This window comes from Bos indicus, chromosome 7 (genome assembly GCF_029378745.1).
Source record: "Bos indicus isolate NIAB-ARS_2022 breed Sahiwal x Tharparkar chromosome 7, NIAB-ARS_B.indTharparkar_mat_pri_1.0, whole genome shotgun sequence".
NCBI classification, from domain to species: domain Eukaryota; kingdom Metazoa; phylum Chordata; class Mammalia; order Artiodactyla; family Bovidae; genus Bos; species Bos indicus.
In genome coordinates this window covers 52,130,523-52,152,534 of record NC_091766.1, presented here as the reverse complement: position 1 = coordinate 52,152,534, position 22,012 = coordinate 52,130,523, and the positions used below count along the sequence as shown (strand labels likewise).

The window sequence follows — 22,012 nt, the reverse complement described above, 5'->3', positions numbered from 1 at the left end:
TTCAGATTAACTACATAAATAGGAATTTAAAACTATTTGTTCAGTAGCAATCTTGAATTTCTTGTTGGTATAAGTATATGGTAATTAAAGATCATGAGTACTTGCAGACATTTTCAAATAAAACTTTCATGTACAGATATCATGACTCCCAATGTCATGATTTTTTTCTACCTGATACTTCAAAATTTATAGCATTATCTCATATCCATCTCTTATTCTACTATTTTTAAAAAGTTTTGATTAACCTAACACTTCTGGGTACCTTCTTTAGAGCTAAACAAAATCTAGATAAAGGAGATAATCAAGTTTTTTAAGTTACTCTACAACATAAAATATTAAAGATCTCTACTCAACCACCAAGGTGTTTAAGTATAACATAAAATTACTGCATAAGATTGAAATAATGTTGTACTTTTAAAGGGAGTGTGTTATTATTGGTTGAGTTGTTGGGAAGAATCATTTATTTACATAAAAAAATTTATGGAAAGTTTATTTGTCTTCCCAGGCAGTAAGTTATTTACTTTTGCTCCTTTTTTCCCCTTTATTTATTTTTAGTTGTGCTGGGTTCTAGCTTCAGTGAGCATGGGCCACTCTCTAATTGCGGTGCATGGGCTTCTCATGTAGTGGATTCTCTTGTTTGGAGCACAGGCTCTAGGGCTTCAGTGGTTGTGGAGCAACAGGCTTAGTTGCCTCAAAGCATGTGGGTTCTTGTAGGACCAGGGATCCAACTCAGGTCCCCTGCGTTGGTAGATGGATTTTTAACCACTGCACCACCAGGGAAGTCCTCTCTTTTCTTTAAGCAACTTTTTTCTATTGAAGAAACATTTGTTTGGTATTGTGTTTAGGTATTCACCCCCAGGCAAAGATGTATATTTCTTCCAATGATCCTCTCAGAGATTTTACTCTTTCCCCTTTGATCTCCATTCCAAACATTTCATCAGAATTGGGTAATAAAGCAGCCCAATACTTTGGTAGACTTTTTTTCCCCTGGTGCTTCCAAATCATTATATGCTCAAACTATCAGACTTCTTATCTTATTAATAATGACCTGTAGTATGTAAGTCAAAGGAGCCTCAGTCACAACGTAGCAAATTCCATGATTGCCAGGATTTGAGACTTGGTCAGTTCACATGAACGAATGACTACTGTGAGAGTAGAATCTAATAGGTTTTCTGTCAGTGAGACATTTTATTTGATTAAATGAAATACTCACAGGTAATTCAGTTAAGAGAATAAAGAAAACTAGCCTCGTATCTCAGTTACTCAGCAGATAAGAAAATAAACCAGTCTACCAGCCATGAGACCATTAGTGAGCTTTGCTTTTTAACAATGGATGTATAAGATTAGCTTAATCATCCAGAGTTGGTATTATACTAAAATAACACACTCTCAGAGTACATGAAACAAATCTTAATATTTCTATAAAAGCCCATCTGACTCCCATGACCAATACACAGGATTGAAGTCTTTAAAATTATTTACCATTAAATTCTGATTAAACCACTAAAGAATCATATCACAAATGTTGTCCAAAAAATTATATTTGAAATGTGTATGATTGTAATCTTTAGGTTAGTCATATACACTTGAAACCTTGAAATAAATAATTATATAACAATTGTTGAAAGTAAACACTGATTTAGAAAAACATGCGTTAATTATCCTTAGCGGTTAACTTAAAGATAACTCAGTGTTATCTTTCTTTATGAATACTGACAATTTCAGGTTACAAATGAGGTTCTCATTCATTTTCAAGGCATTTTCTGAATTGTCTATTTTACATGTGCATACCAAATCAAGATGCACAAGTGGCAAATCCATTGTATTATCAAATAATAGAACCCTAAACTCAGGATTGGAAAAGAGCTTGGCTAGCTTGAAGTTCAACAACTCATCAAATTATATTATCTCCTGTATTCCATTAATCTCAGGACCATCAACTTATTTTTGAAAAGCACCAGTAACAGAATCTTCTAGCTCCTAAGGCAATTCATTTTCTGTTTAACAACTCAGAACTTTGCTGCTTTCTACTCAAGCCATAGTTTTATTCACACCTTTGCGCTATGATGAATTGAGTAATCATTCTTTTAAATGACAACTCTTCCTTCCTTAAATATTTGAATAGAGTTCCCGAGTAACAAAAGCTTTATTTTATCTGGGCTAAATATGCTAAATCATTTAAATTCTTATTTGAATACTATTAATCCTTCATTCTCATTCACTAGTCCTCTATTTTTAGAGATATATCTTGTAAGTGGACACTACTTGCCACATCTAACAATTCACATTCATTTTTAAATACTATCAAACACGCAGACTGCAAAAAAATCATTGTAGTAGGCATACAGCATCAGGGACTTATACTTATTTGTTATCAATCCAAAATTATAATAATGGTGATGTAAACAAGTATTTGCTCACTGTACTACTTTATAGTTTGAATGTTTTTTAATAAAATTATTTTCTTTTCCCAGAGTTTATGTGAGGTAGATAAGACAAGTCTTTTTAACTTAAATTTTAACTTGAAGGCTATAGATATTGCGATTGTCCTGAAAAGAATAACAGATAGTTCTAGGAATATTATTCAGGTCTTCATACATCAATTTCTCTTATTTATTATAAAATCATTTTTTATTCCTAATTAGTTAAGAGGGAAAATATCTCTCATAGATTCCATCATTTTAGAAAATACTTGCTTTAGTTAACACCGGGAAGAAAAAAGATCTTCCTTATCAGATGCCATAATTCTGGGTTTTTTCACATTATAAAACAAAGAATCTCAGATATGCCACATAATAGAAAAACAATAACTAAGAAGCAAGAGGAAAGCAACCCATGGCACAAAGAGCTTGCCAAGAGGAGAAAAGTTAAAGGAAATTCGGTACATACTTTATTAAGGTTTGGGGGTGAAATTTGAGAAAACTAAGATTTAATAGACCTCTACTGATACAAAAGAAAAATCTTCTCAAAACTATATAATTCACTGCAAAAGACTAAGAATATCAGGCACTGAACTGAGAGAATTTTAACTTTTACTGTTCAAATAAGAACAATAAAAACAAATAACCTCACCTGAACAGTGGAGTCTTGCTCTTTACAAAAATCTTCCTGAATCAAGAGAGGCTCGCTTTTCCCACAGCTCTCCTGGCTGATGAGCGTGTCCGCGTAGTTCGGCTGCGGGAAGATCACGTGACTCCCCCGAGAGTCCGCCGTGAGCGAGACCTCGTGCGAATAGGTCTGCAGGAAAGCCCGCACCCCGTCCACGCCCACAAAGTGAGAGGCGGGCACGCGAGCCAACCCACTGCCCGAAGTCTGGAGCAGACGCGACAGGTGCCAATGCCGCAATCTGAGAGCCAGTAGGACGATGACAAAGGCAAGGAAGACACAGGACACCGCAGCCACAGCCACCACCAGGTACAGCGTGAGGCCTGAAGCGTCAGAGTCGTGAGGGACCTCCAGGCTGCCCAGGTCCGCCAGGACATCTGGGATGCTGTCGGCCACAGCCACCGTGAGCGTGACGGTGGCAGAGAGAGGGGGCTGCCCATGATCCTGGACTGCCACAACCAGGCTCTGCTTGAGAGCATCTCTGTCCAGCAGGGCCCGCGCTGTGCGCACTTCGCCCGTGTGCAGTCCCACCACAAAGAGCCCTGGCTCACTGGCCTTGAGCAGACGGTAGGACAGCCAGGCGTTCTGGCCTGAATCTCTGTCTACTGCCACCACCTTGGTGACCAGGTAGCCTGGCTCTGCAGAGCGAGGTGCCAGCTCCACACCAGTAGAACCATCAGTAGGGAGGACGGGGTACAGAATCTCAGGTGTGTTGTCATTCTGGTCCAGCACAAATATGCTCAGAGACACATTGCTGCTGAGTGGTGGGTCCCCACTGTCACTTGCAATCACTCTCAACTGCAGGTCACGAAACTGTTCATAGTCGAAGGAGTGCAACGCATACAGGATGCCAGTGTCAGAGTTGATGGAGATGTAGGAGGACAGAGGTACCCCCTGGATGGTGTCTTCAGCTAAGGAATAGGTAACCTGGGCATTCTCACGATTGTCAGGATCATGTGCAGTTACTGAGAAAATGGAGGCACCTCTGGGATTGTTCTCAGGAATGTAGACAGAGTAGGAGGTATGGGGAAAAGCAGGTGGGTTATCATTGATGTCTGCCACATTTAGGGAGATGAGCATTTCTGTAGACAGAGGTGGTATTCCTTTGTCGGTGGCTGTCACAGTGATGTTGTATGTGGATACCTGTTCTCTATCTAGAACTGTACTCGTCACTAGTCGATAATAACTGTCTACTGATTTTTCCAGTTCAAATGGCAAACTTTTTGAGATAGAACATGTTACCAGGCCATTCAGTCCAGAGTCTCGATCATATACTTGAAAAAGAATGATCACTGTGCCTGGTGGTGTACTTTCAGCAACTGATCTGCTTCCAGATGTAACTACCACTTCTGGTACATTGTCATTTACATCCAAGATAGTAATTAAGACTTTGGCTCTGTCTTGTAGACCTGGGCCATCCCGGGCTTCAATATCCAGCTCATAAAAGCTAGTGTCTTCATAGTCTAGAATTGCAGAAGTTGATATCTCTCCAGTCAAAACATTCAGGCAGAAAGTCTTTGAGATTTTTTCTGTTATCCTCACTACAGAATATGTTACTTCTGCGTGGACTCCTTCATCCTGGTCCGTGGCATTTACCGACAACACTGGCGTACCTACTGGCAGATTTTCAGGGACATTCACACGATACACAGGCTGAGTAAAGACTGGAGCGTTGTCATTTGCATCTAGGACAGTTACCAGGATTCGAGCCACACTGGAGCGGGCAGGGTCACCACCATCCGTGGCAGTAAGGACCAGGCGGTGAATGGCTTGTTCCTCCCGGTCCAGTGCGCGCTCCAGCACCAGCTCTGGGTATTTGGGCCCATCAGCTTTACCCGGCATTTCCACGGAGAAGTGACTATTCTCGCTGAGCTTGAAGCCCTGGAGAGAGTTCACTCCCACATCCGGGTCATAGACCTCCATTAGTGGAAATCGAGAGGATAAGGCTGCGTTTTCGATAATTTTTACTTCCAATTCTTCCCTTAAGAATCGGGGTGCATTGTCATTAATGTCCACTATTTCCACTTCCACGGGAAAAAGATTCAATTTATCCTCAACAAGGATGTTAAAATTCACCAGACACCGAGCCCTCTGAGCGCAGAGCTCCTCCCTGTCTATCCTGCCCGCGGTGACCAAGCTGCCGCTTCGCGAGTTCAGAGCAAAGAGCTGCATCCTACCTCTGGAGACGATGCGGACTCCGCGCTCCGCCAGCTCCTGGGGCTCCAGCCCGAGATCCCTGGCAATGTTGCCCACAAAGGAGCCTTTGTCCAGCTCCTCAGGAATGGAGTAATGGATCTGCCCGGCCCTGGCCTCCCGCAGCGTCCCCAGGAGTATGAAGAGCAGGATCAACCCGCTATAATGCCAGCGGCTTTGCAGAACCGCCATTACTGGCTCGTTCTGGACTTCCCTGGGATTATGAGCTGGGGGGACACGTTCGCATCAGTTTGGAGCGTCTCAGAATTGGCGGTCAAGGCCAATAAACAAGCAGTGATCAGATGCGAATCGATTTAGGGAAGGCTTTCTGCGCAGCGGCAGAGCTTTTCCTGTATAATCTGCTTTGTGCTTTGAGGATATAACTCGAGTTCTCACCGCTTTCCTTACCCGGGTTAGTGAACAGCGACGCTTAGAGTCCTATCTTAATACTGCACCGTTCTGCGGAAACCATCAATACAAAGGGTCTTATTTCTGCTAAATCTGTATAGATGACACTCAATATTTCTCTCCCCAAGAATTAAAAGCATTTGGAAAAATAAAATATCATATTCTGAAATTTTAAATGTTTCTTGGAATGATGCTTATTTTTGTGACATCTCTTAGGGTCTTGGAGAACACAAATACTTTTACACTTTTCGGTAAATTTTGAACTCCACACTCCACCATCGTTTATATTTGTCTAATTTTCAATAAGGGCACCAACAACCACGAACAGGTTTAGAACCAATCCACCACTATGTTACAGGAGTTGTCATTTTTAGATGTTATTACCTATTTTTATTAACATAGATTAAGAACTGCACTATTTAGCCAATATTTGTGTATACTTTAAAGAAAATGCAATGAAAGTGAAAATATATAGGCTACAGTGAAAAAGTATTCTTATATTTATATTATGTATAACAATGTTTAGGACTGACTACCCTGAATTTATGTAATCCACTTAATTGTCTACATAGATATAAATAACATCTTACAGTGAGAATGTAAGATACTAGCATATTAAAAATGTTTCTGGACAGACTGTTTTAGAATTAATAGAAATTTCAAGAGTATTACTAAGTGGCATTCTATGAAAGAACTACTGCAACACAGATAAATGATCAAAGAATTTCTAAGACCCCCTCTCATCCCCATTCTATGCCCAGAAAAATCAATAAAACACCAAAAACTGCTAGAGTTAGCCTGCATACTTTTTAACTTCTAAAATAATTATCTGAAACCTAATGATATTTATGGGAGGAAAAGGTTTTGAAGTAACTCACCTGTTGCAAATTGACTGAATTAGAAGTCACTTGGGCATTGTCATTACTGGTACTTTCAAGACAAAAGGCTTCATTACATAGAAGGTCTTGTGGTGGAGCATTTTCAGGCTTTATATTGAGAAATTTAAACTCAGTCTTTGAGGAATGTGCGGCAGCACACAGATTGTAGGAATAAGGTAAAGTCCCTTCCCCATAGTTGGGGAGGACTCCAGGTCCAGTTTTGGAGCAAAAACTAGTTTGAAAGCAACTCCAAGTAGCAGGGTTGGAGGAGCGCCGCAAACTTAGGGCGACTGCCAGAATCACCGAGAGCAGGAAGAGCACGGAGATCAAGGCCAAGGCCACCACCAGATAAAACTGCAGCTCAGCCTGGGGGTCAGAGGGCGAGGGCCGGTCACTGAGGTCCGGCAGCGCCTCCTGCAGGCTGTCGGCGAAAACCAGGAGCAGCGTGGCGGTGGCCGAGAGGGGCGGCTGTCCCCCATCGCGCACAGCGACCAGCAGGCGCTGGCGGGCCGCGTCCCTGTCGCCCAAGGCCCGGGCCGTCCGCACCTCGCCTGTGCGCAGCCCCACGCTAAACAGTCCGGGCTCGTTGGCCTGCAGCACGTGGTAGGACAGCCAAGCGTTGTGTCCAGAGTCTGCGTCCACCGCCACCACTTTGGTGACTAGGTAGCCGGGCTGCGCGGCGCGGGGCACCGTGTCGAAGAGCGCCGAGCCGTCGGGCCCCAGCGCCGGGTACAGCACCCTGGGCGCGTTGTCGTTGCGGTCGCCCACCAGCACGCGCAGGCTCACGTTGGAGCTGAGCGCTGGCGAGCCGTGGTCGCGGGCCTGCAGCGTCAGTTCGAAAACGCGTAGCTGCTCGTGGTCGAAGGCGCGCTGCGCGAACACCACGCCACTCTGCGGGTTCACGGACACGTAGGACGACAGCGCGCGTGGCTCCAGGTCGCTGGCCACGATGGAGTAGGAGACCTGGCCGTTGGACCCCAAATCGGGATCCGAAGCGTTAACTTGGGCGATGGAAGTGCCAGGTGGGTTGTTTTCTGGCACATGGACCACGTAGGAGGCCTGGTGGAAAAGCGGAACGTTGTCGTTGACGTCCGCGACTTTCAAGGTGACACTTCTTTTAGAGGAAAGGGGCGGCTTGCCTTTGTCCGTAGCTGTTATAGTGACATTGTATTCTGGAGTCTTCTCTCGATCTAAGACTCTTTCAGTCACCAGCTTGTACGTGTTTTTTGTATCTTGAACTATTTTAAATGGGAAATTTCCTTTTATTTGGCATAAGACTTCCCCATTAAACCCAGAATCTAGATCATGTGTTTTGATCAAAGCAACAACAGTCCCAAGCTCAGTGTCTTCTTTTATATATTTAGATTCAGAATCCAGGGTTATCTCAGGAACATTGTCATTTTCATCCAAAATGTCTATTTGTATTTTGCAGTGGGCAGTGTGATGTCCACCATCCTTTGCTTCCACCCCAATCGTGTAGCTCTCTCTCTCTTCAAAGTCCAGTCCTCCAACGGTGGTGAGTTCCCCTGTTTTACTGTCCAGCTTGAACAGTTGTCTTACTGCCTTGTCAACGTTAATAAAAGTGTAGGCAATCTCGGCATTGATGCCCTCATCCAAGTCAGTGGCCCTCACTCTTAGCACAGAGGAACCCAGGGGTAGGTTCTCTGGAACACTGACCCTGTACACGTCCTGGGTGAACACTGGGGGGTTATCATTTGCGTCTGCCACAACTACCCTGATCTGGGTAGTGCAGCTTCTGGCTGGCTCACCCCCATCCACAGCCATGAGGACCAGGTGGTGGCAGGACTGCTCTTCTCTGTCCAGAGGAGCCTTCACTACCAGTTCCGGGTATCTACTGCCGTCTGGGTTCTCCTTCTGGATCAAAGAGAAATGGGGGTCAGGGCTGAGGTAGTACTGCTGCAGGGAATTGACACCTACATCTGAATCTTGTGCAGATTCCAGGGCAAAGGTGGCTCCAGTTGGGGTCATTTCACTGATTTCCAGCTCAGTGACATTTTGGCTAAAGGTCGGTGGGTTGTCGTTGACATCCTGAATCTCCACGGTTATATGAAAAAAGTTCAAAGGCTTTTCAGCGACCATTTCTAATTCCAGAACACACGTTGATTTCCTGCCACAAACCTGCTCTCGGTCTATACGGTCGCTCACAAGTAAGTCTCCGTTATCGGTGTTCACTGTGAAGAATTTCTTCTCTGCACTAACCCGCAGGTTCCGAGTAGGCAAATCTCGCAGGCCAAGCCCCAGATCCTTGGCGAGGTTCCCCACCAGCGAGCCCCTGGCCAGCTCCTCTGGAATAGTGTAGCGGATTTGCTCTGAAAGCGCCGGGCGGAACAAAGACAGCAGGAAGAGAAACAGCATTCGCCTCCGCCCAGCCTGGAGCTTCGGTCCCAAGCGGTGTCCCATCCCACCCTCCGCGCCTTTGCCTTTCTGATTCAGAAGAGCTGTGACCGCTAAATTATCCCAAGGACTTCTGAGCAGGAGAGACTCCTTGACAGGTCTTGACAGACCGATTCTCGCATAGATATTTCCGCCGCAGAAAACCTGAAAGTGCACAGATCTCGCGATTTCGCGGTCCACAGGAGATTCCTTTGCGTCAGAAGCAGCCGATACTTTTTGTTCAGCACTAGGCAACAGCGGCACCCCGCGACTCGGCTGCAGAACTGCGTTAGTGATTACTAAATCAGCTCCAAATACAGAGCCGGCTAGAAGACAGGTCCATTGTGTCCTGATATAGATACTCATTTGTCCCATGCTATAAGCATTTTAGCCTTTCAAATATTTAATATATCTTCTTTCTCTCTATAATTTCTTCGAACTTGAACTTTATGCCTCCAAATCAGGTGATTTTTATTCCTCAAAGCCAGAGGTATCTTGCTGAAGATGTTTATTGGCGTCATCGTGCTTTTAGTTTCCATTTCATACAGTAGCCATAATAACATCTTTCCTGTGTGCCTTAGTAAAATTGAGGACCAAATAAAATAATATCCGGAAAGTGACACAAATGAAAGTGGTGGCAGAAAGTATAATATTAAAATTCATGAAATATCTTGATATGTATTGTTACTTCGCTCTTTCTTTCCTTCTAACTTATAAAAGTTATAAATCTCACAGCTTTTAGTTTTAGTAAAGATAGATGTTATAATCTTCTTCAGATAATTGATGGATAGCAAGGAGACTGGTTGTCCTTATAAAACAGAAGTATGGTAAGAAGCAAGAAACTCTCTTTTCCTTAGTTTCCAAGTCTATTTTTATTAAATGACCATAATTTTAAAACTATTTCACTAAGCTTATTTTTTTCCACACTATGTTACCATTGTCTTTAATTGTACTGTTTCTTCTTATGTAGCTCAGCAATGGTGAATTATTTGGATTTTGGAAGTGAAGTATGAATCCTCATAAAGATATATTCCAGAGAAAGTGATCTACGTAGTCCACTTTTTCTTGGTTGCCTTTCAACTATCTGATTATCTCAACTCTTTGTTATAGACACTCTTCCATATCAATAAGCACTCCAATTTCCATGTTTCTGATAGGTGAATATTAGAATATTAATTCAGAAATAGTTTTTTAACCACATAATACATTATCATTATAAAGCTTAGAAGATGTATAACAATGTAGAACTCATCTTATAGTGGAAAAACTGATTTATCCAGGATGCTAAACAGAAATTCACTGGTATCTCTAATACGAACATAAAATAACAAGACTTTGCTTCAAAATATGACTGAGCAAGTGCCCCCCTTTCTTTTCTTTTCTTTTCTTTTTTTTACCACTGTATGAACACTTCAGTTAGTACAGGGAAGTTTTTTTCAGAACACATATGAAACTAAAGATTCAAATATTTAAGACTATAGAGTATACATAGTATATACACTCACAGTGTGTAGATCAAACATTTTATTATGTAAAGGCTATTGAAGGTTATAGAGATATAGAAAATATTTTTTCCCATTGCATGAAAAAGAGTCTAGAGCATATACCCAAATCTATACAGTATTCTTTTACTTCAAAAATAATGAAAAGTGAGTTTTCATGCATGAGTGAATGGCATCTGTACCTATCACAGAGATAGGTCTCTTGCTACTCTTTGGATGAATTCACTATTCAGTGAGTCTGCACATTGTATGCAGTGAGGTCAAAATTACCCATATATAATTAGATTCCCTTCATATAAATATTAAAAAAGAAAAATCAAGTGGTCTCACATTCCCAAATGCATGATAACCCTTTCATGTTATTAAGTAATGTAACCCATAGGTCTGTTAATAATATTCCCATTTTCCCTGTTTATTCATAATTTGCAGCTGATGTTCAAGTTGTTGAAAGTACAGAATTTAAAAGATTGAAAAATCTTTTTAAAAACAGATCTAAAAATCATCTCCAGCAAACCATATACAAAAATGAATAGGGCACACAATTCGTCCATTATATAAGACATATTCATGAAATTTGAGACACACAGACCAGTAAGTCGTATTTCATCAGAAAAATCTCATAGTTTAAGATGAGTACATCCCTGAGAAATCCTTTTTAAATTTTCAAGTCTTTTTAAAGTTGTGTCAGTGAAGATTTAATTAACTATCAAGTTAGGAAGGAAAAAAAAGGGAATTTTATTCAAACCAAACTGAGGATTATAACCAAGGAAGCAGCTTCTCAGAAAGTTCTGAGAACTGCTCCACCTGTTAGAAGTTGAAGGCACAGTAATACACATTTTTTTTAGAGACAAAGGATCATATATAAAAATAATGTACTGATACTTTGTGTAAAGTTCACCAAGGATCCATGGTCCAGGTAAGCAGTACAAAACAAGCAGAAAGTCACTGTGACCCCCTACAGAGCTGGGAAAGAGCACTATTCTTTTAAGAAGTTACACAGATAGCATCAGAAGAAAAAAATACTGATTTTTACAGCCAGGCAGGCATTCCCATCTCTGAGGAGCTCTGGTTAGCCTGTAATGCAGATATACGCTGCATATTAGGGAGGGAGGAGGATAAAACAAAGACAGAGGATTTTATCTTTAATTTCTCTTGTCCTGTCTTATTTCATCAGTTGAATTTTATTTCATTAATTGACTTTCCAAATACGGATCTTAAACTCTTGTAATAAAGTGGAACTGTACCTGCACTTGCAGAAATGCAAACATTTAGGTCCATATTGATCCTGAAAGGTGGAGGGGTGGTGTGTAACCAAAAGATGCCAAGCGTATGGCATATTTGTATTCAATGACTGTATCTAGTTGGAGATTTTAAACTGCATCACAGAATTTATTCTAAACCACAATTCAAAGGCTCCATCTTATTGAATTCCTCTCTCAACAAATACACAAGTCCAATTATTACATAATTTAACCCAAGCTTTCCAGATTTTAGAATGCCACAGATATTATCACTATAAATTTAATCTGTCTTTCTGATATTCATCATGTTTTCTATATTCTTCCACTTATTTATGCAAATTATTATTATTACTAAATTGCAGGTACTAAAATACCAATGCTGTGGAATACTTTTTCCAAACATATGTACTATGGTATTTAGGCAAATATTCAAAAGAGAACATTACATCCAACAATTAGGACTAATTAAACACCTATTAACAAACAGTTCTAGTATAAGAAAGTCTTTGGATAAAATGATTATGTATAGCCACTTAAAAAAAAAAATCCTTGCTTCACTTAAGCATCTGGAGATCAGCTAGAGTTTCTAAAATACCCACACATTATAGAAAGAAACATTAAACTCAAAATATAATGAGAAAACAAATGGAGAAAACATCAATTATCAAATTAAATCAAGTTCATCAGTAAATAAAGCAAATAAATAATGATTCACTACATAATTAAGCGATTTTGAATGTGGGAGAAAAATGATGAAAACAAATGAAGAAAATGCTCCAAGCATCCCTACTGAAAAAGAAAACTCACCTGAAGAACTTCTAGCTCTCTTTCCTTTGCGCTTATCTTCTCAGGTATCAGGAGAGGCTCGCTTTTCTCACAGCTCTCCTGGCTGATGAGCGTGTCTGCGTAGTTGGGCTGCGGGAAGATCACGTGACTCCCTCGAGAGTCCGCGGTGAGCGAGACCTCGTGCGAATAGGTCTGAAGGAAAGCCCGCACCCCGTCCACGCCCACAAAGTGAGAGGCGGGCAAGCCTGCCAACCCGCTGCCCGAAGCCTGCAGGGTGCGCGACGTGTACCAGCGCCGCAGTCTGAGAGTCAGCAGCGCGATGACAAAGGCGAGGAAGACGCAGGAGACCGAGGCCACAGCCACCACCAGGTACAAAGTGAGCCCTGAGTCGTCAGGGTCAGTGGAGGGTTCGAGGCTGCCCAAGTCGGCCAGCACATCTGGGATGCTGTCAGCCACAGCCACCGTGAGCGTGACCGTGGCCGAGAGAGGGGGCTGGCCGTGATCTTGGACCACCACCACCAGGTTCTGCTTGATTGCATCTCTGTCCAGCAGCGCCCGCGCTGTGCGCACCTCGCCTGTGTGCAGCCCCACTGTGAAGAGTCCTGGCTCGCTGGCCTTGAGCAGGCGGTAGGACAGCCAGGCGTTCTGTCCTGAGTCTCTGTCCACTGCCACCACCTTGGTGACCAGGTAGCCAGGCTCTGCAGAGCGGGGTGCCAGCTCCACACCCGTGGAGCCATCGATGGGGAGGGCAGGATACAAGATTTCAGGTGCGTTGTCGTTCTGGTCCAGGATGAACAGGCTCAGGGACACATTGCTGCTGAGTGGAGGGTCTCCATTGTCACTGGCTGTCACCCACAGTTGCAGTTCTCTAACCTGCTCATAGTCAAAAGACCTCAGTGCATACAGGGCTCCCGTGTCAGAGTTGATGGACACATAGGATGACAGAGGCGTTCCCTGAAATTTGTCCTCAGCCAGAGCATAAGTGACCTGGGCGTTGTTGCCGCTGTCGGGATCGTGGGCATTCACAGAGAAGATCGAGATGCCTCTGGGGTTGTTTTCTGGGATGTAGGTGTAGTATGAGGTGTGAAGGAAAATGGGAGGGTTGTCGTTGATGTCTGCCACTTTCAGGAAGATGTGGTTTTCTGTAGACAGTGGTGGATTTCCACAGTCAGTGACAGTTACTGTGATGTTGTAATCTGAGATCTCTTCTCTGTCCAGGGCTCTAGTTGTCAATAAGTGATAGTAATTATCAACTGACTTTTCCAGTTTAAAGGGCAAGTTCCTGGGAATAGAACACACAATCTCGCCATTCTCTCCAGAATCACCATCATGTACGCTAAACAGCGCAATTATGGTTCCCGGAAGACAGTCTTCAGAGACGGTACTGGACAGAGAGGTGAGGAGTACTTCAGGCGCATTGTCATTCACGTCCTGTACTGTGATTAGTACCTTAGCGCTGGCAAGAAGAGCACCTCCATCTTGAGCTACCACTTCCATGTTATAGAATCTGGATTCTTCATAATCCAGTGGTTGCACAGTTGAGATTTCACCCAAGTTGGAATCAAGTTGGAAAGTCTCTGAAATTTTTTCTTCTTCATTGCGAAAAGAGTATGTCAATTTCCCATTTATTCCCTCATCTGGATCCGTAGCAGTTAGTGTGAGCAGCCGAGTGCCGACAGCTATGTTCTCTGGAACACTCACTCTGTACTCCGGTTGGGTGAACAGGGGAGCATTATCGTTTGCATCGAGGACCATCACGTGGATGTGCGTAGTACCAGAGAGTATGGGGTCTCCGCCATCTAGAGCTGTGAGGAGGAGATCATGAACAGGTACTTTCTCGCGATCCAAGGGCTGTTCCAGTACCAGCTCTGGATATTTCTGTCCATCTCCTCCGCTTTTCTCATCCAAAGAGAAGTGTATATTGGAGCTGAGCTGGTACCTCTGGAGGGAGTTCACACCCACATCCGCATCTCGAGCGAAGGGAAGTACTAATGGTGTTCCCACTGCCGCATTTTCATTGACTTTTACTTTTACTTCCTCATCCCGGAAACGCGGGAAGTTATCATTAATATCAGTTATTTCTACTTCTACCCCATACATTTTCATTTTATTCTCAACCAAGATGTTAAAACTCACTAGACACCGCGCGCTCTGAGCGCAGAGCTCCTCCCGGTCTATCCTGTCTGCAGTGACTAAGCTGCCGCTTCGCGGATTCAGAGCAAAGAGTTGCGTCCTACCTCTGGAGACGATGCGGACTCCGCGCTCCTCCAGCTCCCGGGGCTCCAGCCCGAGATCCTTGGCTATGTTACCCACGAAGGAGCCTTTGTCCAGCTCCTCTGGTACCGAGTAGCGGATGTGCCCGGCCCCAGCTTCCCACAGCGTCCCCAGGAGAATGAAGAGCAGGAACGGCTCACTGCAGCCCCAACCCCTCAGTGGATCCGCCATTGCCTCTCTCAGACCAGTTTTCTCTTAGTCCTGGTTCCAGCCTGCTGTTTCCTTATTTCTCTAAAGCCAACGGGAACAATTCCCTTATGAGAAGAGGGGCGCGGGAGGGCGACTTCCCAGGAGCTTCTCTGATCGGCGCGTGTTTTGTGCGGAAGGAGCGGAGTCTGATCGCATCAGCGGCAGCTTCATTCCCACTTGGTGAACAGCGACGCTCAGAGTTATAACTAGTTACTACACCAATTCTGTTTTCATGTCAAAAATGTTTAATTATATTTTATTTTTAATAATTTTCTGTATCCTTAATAGATTACATGACATTGTTTATATAAAAATAATATTTAATTCTGAAATAACAAAAGACTTCTACAAGATTAATTCTGAGATTAATATAATTATTCTTTTTTACTTTTAAAAAAATTCTTATTTATTCTTTGAAGAGAGAATTAAGTGATTAGAGGGTGTTCCTATTGTTCACATGGGGCAGGTTTCTTCTTCTTTGGTTTATGGCAGAAACTCTGATGAACCATGCACATCATATAGATTGGAAAGGGACCAGACATAGATTTTGGTCTGGGGTGAGGGGTGGTTTGGAGATCAGGCAGAATTGGTTCTCCCCCGCTCTGCCTGTGAGAGAGTCACCTGGAGAGTCACTCGAGAGCTTGTTAGAAAGGAAATGCTGGTGGGCCCAGAACTGCTGATTCAGTTAGTCTGGAGTCAGGCCTGAGAATTTGCACTTTTTACTATTTAAAAAAATGTTTTTATTTGGAGGATAATTGTTTTACAGTGTTGTGTTAGTTTCTAAATACAACACAAATCAGCCATAAGTATACATATATCCTCTCCCTCTCTTTTTTACTTCTTTAGAAAGTTTTATTTAATGTGCCATTGAGCCTATGCCCTTTATTCACTTACTTATATTGAGCCCATCTAATTAGGACATCAGAAGTTTTTGTAGGCTTTAAGATCTCATTTTTAATTAGGATATGTTTATGAAAATATGCCCATTTGTACATAAGAACACCAAGAAAACAATCCTAGCTCTCAATAGACCTTTGAAAAAAGGCCCACTGTATTATGCAAATTGTATTAGTTGTCATATGCAGAGGAAATAAAGGGTTTTTAGTTTTTTTTGCTTTTTGTTACTTCTGAAGTCTTTGAGAAAGTTTCAAGATTTTCACACTTGGCAGCTACACTATATCACATTGAGAGTTCGAGTTGAATTAACTATGCGTTATTTATATTTTCTAATTACTATGTCTGAGTTGGAGTTAGATGTTTTACAGTTACACCTGGGGAAAATCAGTATAGTGATTGTGGCTGAAAAGGATTTAGTTCATCACCCAAACAGAAAAACAAGTCCAGATACTTATCATTGAGCAGGCAGTAAGTGGCCTTTCTATTAAGACAGATATTTAATGTTATCATCTTTATATGATAGCAAAAAAGAAATATGTCATGACTAAAAAGAAAGGTGATTTCAGAGAGTCCATTAAGTGAGAGAGCAATTTTTACTTAAAGACACCTCACAGGAAAATGAAGAAAATAAAAGTATTTTACATTTATATCTAGAAAACTTTAAAAATGAAGTTTTAAGTAAACTGTGAGAAAAGGTCACAAAAATTTTCTCAATGTATGATTTTTCAAAAGAGCAATTTGTTACTGTACATGACAGAGAAAACATTTCTCCCATTTATTAAACACATTCTTATTAGCAGACACTGCATACCTCAAACTTTGCATGACCTTTTAAAATAGATCTGGGATCCCAAGACACTTAGCTTGTAAAGATGCTTAGAGTGCTGGTGTTCATGTCAGTCCTACCTATGCTCTGCTGTTGACAGGCCATATCATTGACTAAAATTCTTCTTTCTTGGGTTCTCAGTTTTCCAAACTAGTGAGATTGGGAGATCTCTTTACTCTTAAGTACTATACTTCTAAGAGGAAGCATAGCTAAAACGAATGAAACTAATATAAAGACTCTGAAGGAAAAACAAAGAGCTTAAGTTCTCAACAGTTATAAACTTCCAGAGGGAAGGAACGTAAAGATGAGGAAGAAACCAAAGTATCTTATGTAGAAAAGTTTGTAACTATGGGTAAATAAGGGGCTTCCCAGGTGGCTCAGTGGTAAAGAATCTGCCTGCCAATGCAGGAGATGCAAGAGGTGTGAGTCCGATCCCAGGGTCCGGAAGATCTCCTGGAGAAGGAAATCATAACCTACTCCGGTATTCCAGGATAATCCCAAGGACAGAAGAACATGGTAGTCTACATCCATAGAATCGTAAAGAGTTAGACACGACTGAACAACTGAGCACCCACACGGATAAATAAATCCCACCCATAAGATAGGCTGCTGCTGCTGCTAAGTCACTCTGTGCGACCCCAGAGATGGCAGCCCACCAGGCTCCCCCATCCCTGGGATTCTCCAGGCAAAACACACTGGAGTGGGTTGCCATTTCCTTCTCCAAGGCATGAAAGTGAAAAGTGAAAGTGAAGTCGCTCAGTCCTCTCCGACTCTTCGCAACCCCATGGACTGTAGCCTACCAGGCTCCTCCCCTCCACCCATGGGATTTTCCAGGCAAGAGTACTGGAGTGGGTTGCCACTGCCTTCTCCATAAGATAGGCAACCTATGTCAAAGATTTGCTTAAATAAGACTAAGACATTTAGGCAAAAAAAAAAAAAAAATTAAATTCTACCTACAAAACAATGAAATATGAATTGAAGACTTCTACTCCACTCAGGTGATTTATTAAGAAACATTGAAACCGCAAAATAAGTGAATTGAATTAAAACTCACCTTTAAAATAGTATCCGAGGCAAATGGGACACCAGCATCTCCATGATTAGTACTTGGCACCCAAGAGGCATCTTCGCAGAGGAGATCCTGAGGGGGAACCACTTCTGGGGTGATATTGAGAATATTAAATTCCGTCTTAGCTGATTGAGAGGCAACGCACAGATTGTAGGAATAGGGCAACGTTCCCTCACTGTAGTGGGGGAGAACTCCAGGTGCAGACTTGACACAGAGACCAGGCTTAAAGCAGCCCCAAGCAGCAGGGCTGGAGGAGCGTCGCAGGTGCAGGGCGACCGCCAGAATCACCGCGAGGAGGAAAAGCACCGAGATCAAGGCCAAGGCCACCACCAGGTAAAACTGCAGCTCAGCTTGGGGGTCAGACGGCGCGGGCTGGTCGCTGAGGTCCGGCAGCGCCTCCTGCAGGCTGTCGGCGAAAACCAGGAGCAGCGTGGCGGTGGCCGAGAGGGGCGGCTGTCCCCCATCGCGCACAGCGACCAGCAGGCGCTGGCGGGCCGCGTCCCTGTCGCCCAAGGCCCGCGCCGTGCGCACCTCGCCCGTGCGCAGGCCCCACGCTGAACAGTCCGGGCTCGCTGGCCTGCAGCACGTGGTAGGACAGCCAGGCGTTGTGTCCAGAGTCTGCGTCCACCGCCACCACCTTGGTGACCAGGTAGCCGGGCTGCGCGGCGCGCGGCACCGTGTCGAAGAGCGCCGAGCCGTCGGGCCCCAGCGCCGGGTACAGGACCCTGGGCTCATTGTCGTTGCGGTCGCCCACCAGCACGCACAGGCTCACGTTGGAGCTGAGCGCTGGCGAGCCGTGGTCGCGGGCCTGCAGCGTCAGTTCGAAGGCGCGAAGCTGCTCGTGGTCGAAGGCGCGCTGTGCGAACACCACGCCACTCTGCGGGTTCACGGACACGTAGGAAGACAGCGCGCGCGGCTCCAGGTCGCTGGCCACGATGGAGTAGGAGACGTGGCCATTGGGCCCTAGGTCAGGGTCGGAGGCGCTGACATGCGCGATGGAAGCTCCAGGTGGGTTGTTTTCTGGCACGTGGACCACGTAGGAGGCCTGGTGGAAAACCGGAGTGTTGTCGTTGACATCTGCGATGTGCAGGGTGATGGTTATACTAGAAGAGAGGGGCGGATTACCTCTGTCGGTGGCCATTACTGTGATATTGTATTCTGAGATCTCCTCTCGGTCCAAGGTCTTGTCTGTTGTTAGCTTGTAATAGTTCTTCAAGTAAGATTTCAATATAAACTCGGCCTTTCCCAAAATTTGGCAGTAAACTTCCCCATTTTCTCCAGAGTCTCTATCTTTAGTTTTTATCAAGGCGATCAGTGTTCCTGGTGGTGAATCCTCTGGTAGGGGAGTAAATACTGAAGTCACAATCATTTCAGGTGCACAATCATTCTCATCAAGAATGTCGACTTGGACACTGCAGTGGGCTGCTAGATCTCCAGGATCTTTCGCTTCTATACGGAGAGTGTAACTATTAGCAATTTCAAAATCAAAATCATCATTTGACGTGATTTCTCCTGTTCTTTGATTTAAGTTAAAAAACTGTTTCACTTGTTCATCCACATTATGAAAGGAGTAGGTGATCTCCGCGTTGACTCCTTCGTCCTGATCGGTGGCTGTCACTCGAAGTACTAAGAAGCCAGGTGGCACACCCTCTTGCAGGCTGACTCTGTACACGTCCTGGCTGAACACCGGGGGGTTATCATTGGCATCTGTAACTTGGATTTGGATCTGGGTGGTGCCACTCTGGGGTGGGTCCCCACCGTCTACAGCTGTCAGTAGCAGTTGATGAAAATTCTGCTCTTCTCTGTCCAGAGAATGTTTCAGAATCAGCTCAGGATATTTACGTCCATCTGGAGTCTGTATCTCTCTGAGATCAAAGTACTCATTGCCATTAAGGTAATATCTTTGCAGTGAATTAGGACCAGCATCCGAATCTAGTGCCGGGTCTAGTGGAAATGTTTTACCTGGCTTAGTGGATTCTCCAATTTTTAAATCAATCTTACTCTGTTTGAATAGCGGAGTATTGTCATTTATATCCTCTACTATTACTGTTACGTGGAAAATATTAAGTGGGTTTTCGGCGACAGTATCGAAATCTAGAACGCACAGAGGCTTCCTCCCACAAATCTCTTCTCGGTCTATTCGGTTACTCACAAGTAATTCACCGCTTTCAGGTTTTACAACGAAATATTCCTTCTCCGCGCTAATCCGCAGCTTCCTGGCCGACAAGTCCGGGACACTGAGCCCTAGATCTTTAGCAAGATTTCCTACAACCGAGTTTTTGGCCAGCTCCTCGGGAATTGAGTAGCGAATTTGGTTTGGGAGAGCCCCGCGGAATAAAGATAGCAGGAACGGTAACAGTACCTGCCGCCACCGCGTCCGGCCGCTCGTCTCAGTGCTCAGCCTCATCCCGTCTCCCTCCACTGCTGCTCTGCTTCTTGGTCGGGAGGAGAAATAAGCCCTCCGGGGTGGCAAAATCCGGGGTAGGGTCACTTTTTCCTGCTTTTGTTTCTTGTATCCAAACCAGTACTGGCCTCCTCTGTTTGAGCAGGAAGTCAACCTCTTAGAGGCTCCCAAATGCATCTCTGATTATCTTCTCTCCCTTCTTTTGACCTACAGCGACGCCCAGAGGTTTTCCCCAGAAACTGCACTAATGTGTTCTAAAGGTGTTGCAAAAAACTATTTTTTTCTCCTTTTTAAAAAAAAAAAAAACTTAAAAGGAATATTTGTTTTTAAATAGGCATACATTCATAAAGTTCCAGATTCAAAAGGTACACATGTCATGTTTTCCTGGCTCTCCCTCTCTTTAAACAACACATTTCTCTCAGGAGAAATCAGTGTTATGTTTTTAGTGTATTATTCCGTTAGTGTGTTTTGTATCATTCAGTAGAATTTTATAAATGTTCTCCCTTTACAGGGAGACACAAAATGAAGTAAACAATATTCCATGTTCTACATCTTGCTTCTTTCACTCATTATGTCTTGAAGATAACATTTTCTGACAGTAGTACATAAAGAGGTTTCCTATTTTTTAATTTCTTATAGTTATGCACTAGCCCATCATATAATTGTGCAACAATTTAACCAGAAATATTATTTTATAAAAGAAACCCGATGTCTACTCAAACAACAATGTATTTTTCATGTTATACTAGTTATAAATAACCTACCTACCTCCTAGGCACCAAAAAAAAAAAAAAAAAAAAGTATCACTCTGATTCTAGAAATGCATTTTAAATGCAAGAATCCAAATATGTCTGTCATAGTCTCAGGACAAGTGATATTTCCAAATTATATTTTTAAGCTTCACTATTTTAAATGATCTCTCCTCACATACGATTTGCTTCTCAATATACATTTATTATCAGTATTTTCTTTTTCCACTCTCCATGCCAGTTACATGTATCATACACATTCTTCTTTTACTCTATGGATTGCACCACAATTTCCCATGAAGACAAAGGCATTTAGAAACTCAAACTCTTCTTCTTAAGCTTAATTGAGGCATAGTCCAATTAAGCTTTCCTTAGAAATCAAAAAGGGTCTCACAGTGATACCATAATAGGTAATTTAGAAGTTATTAAAATCACTTCTGCAATCTATTAAATATGAGTGGAATTAAATTGGTAATATTTTTGACAATCACCTGCACCAAAGAAATCATACATAGTCACTTCACATCACAAACTGTAAAATCACAATATGTGAAATGTATCAATCTGATTGAGAAATTATCCCTGTGAAAGTTATATCCAAAATTTAAACATATTCTCCAATATTTATAAGTTGTTATTGTTTAATCATAATGGAAAACACCTGTCTCAAAGGAAAGAGAAGCAAATTTCAAGCAAAACACAGTAGGGTGTAAAGAGGAAATTTAAAAATACTCAATAGAGATGAAACAATAGCCTCATACAAGAGAATGTGTTAATATGAATTTACACAATTGCTTCCTATTTTACAATTCTAGTCTATCCTTTCAGTAATGCCTAAAGAATAATGGCTTTAAAGATGTGAGATGTTACAAGTATAAAATTAAGAAATTGCTACTGACAGTGTAACCAAATGAAGGTTACAAAGGATAAATAATAACTGAAGAATCATCTGTCTTTCCACTTTAAAGCAACAGAATACAAAAAAAAGTGTTTTATTGATCTATATATGTACACACACACACACACATATATATGAAATATAATTGGAGACATTTATGGAGTTCTCTCCCTACGTTTCAGTGTGGCAAGATTTGACT

At 42.8% G+C, this 22,012-nt stretch overlaps 2 protein-coding genes across 10 annotated transcripts in view; both read right to left on the bottom strand.

Annotated features, from left to right (window-relative positions):
- LOC109562134 (protocadherin gamma-C4) overlaps nucleotides 1-22,012 on the bottom strand; it is a 186,171-nt gene that overhangs the window by 135,990 nt on the left and 28,169 nt on the right. The window contains exons 1-2 of one of the 9 annotated variants that reach the window (XM_070792083.1): nucleotides 12,529-14,952; nucleotides 10,006-10,128 (exon numbers count right to left, since the gene is read on the bottom strand). The exons of 5 other annotated variants lie outside the window; for them this stretch is intronic. In XM_070792083.1, the coding sequence (XP_070648184.1) occupies nucleotides 10,102-10,128; nucleotides 12,529-14,952 (2,451 nt within the window). In that variant the 3' untranslated portion in view covers nucleotides 10,006-10,101. 3 more of the 9 variants (XM_019965105.2, XM_019965091.2, XM_019965108.2) reach the window with 3 other exon arrangements.
- On the bottom strand, nucleotides 17,955-22,009 carry LOC139183846 (protocadherin gamma-B2-like). The gene has a single exon (XM_070792089.1). It carries the CDS (start codon nucleotides 20,341-20,343, stop codon nucleotides 18,121-18,123), a length of 2,223 nt encoding a protein of 740 aa, XP_070648190.1. The 5' UTR covers nucleotides 20,344-22,009; the 3' UTR covers nucleotides 17,955-18,120.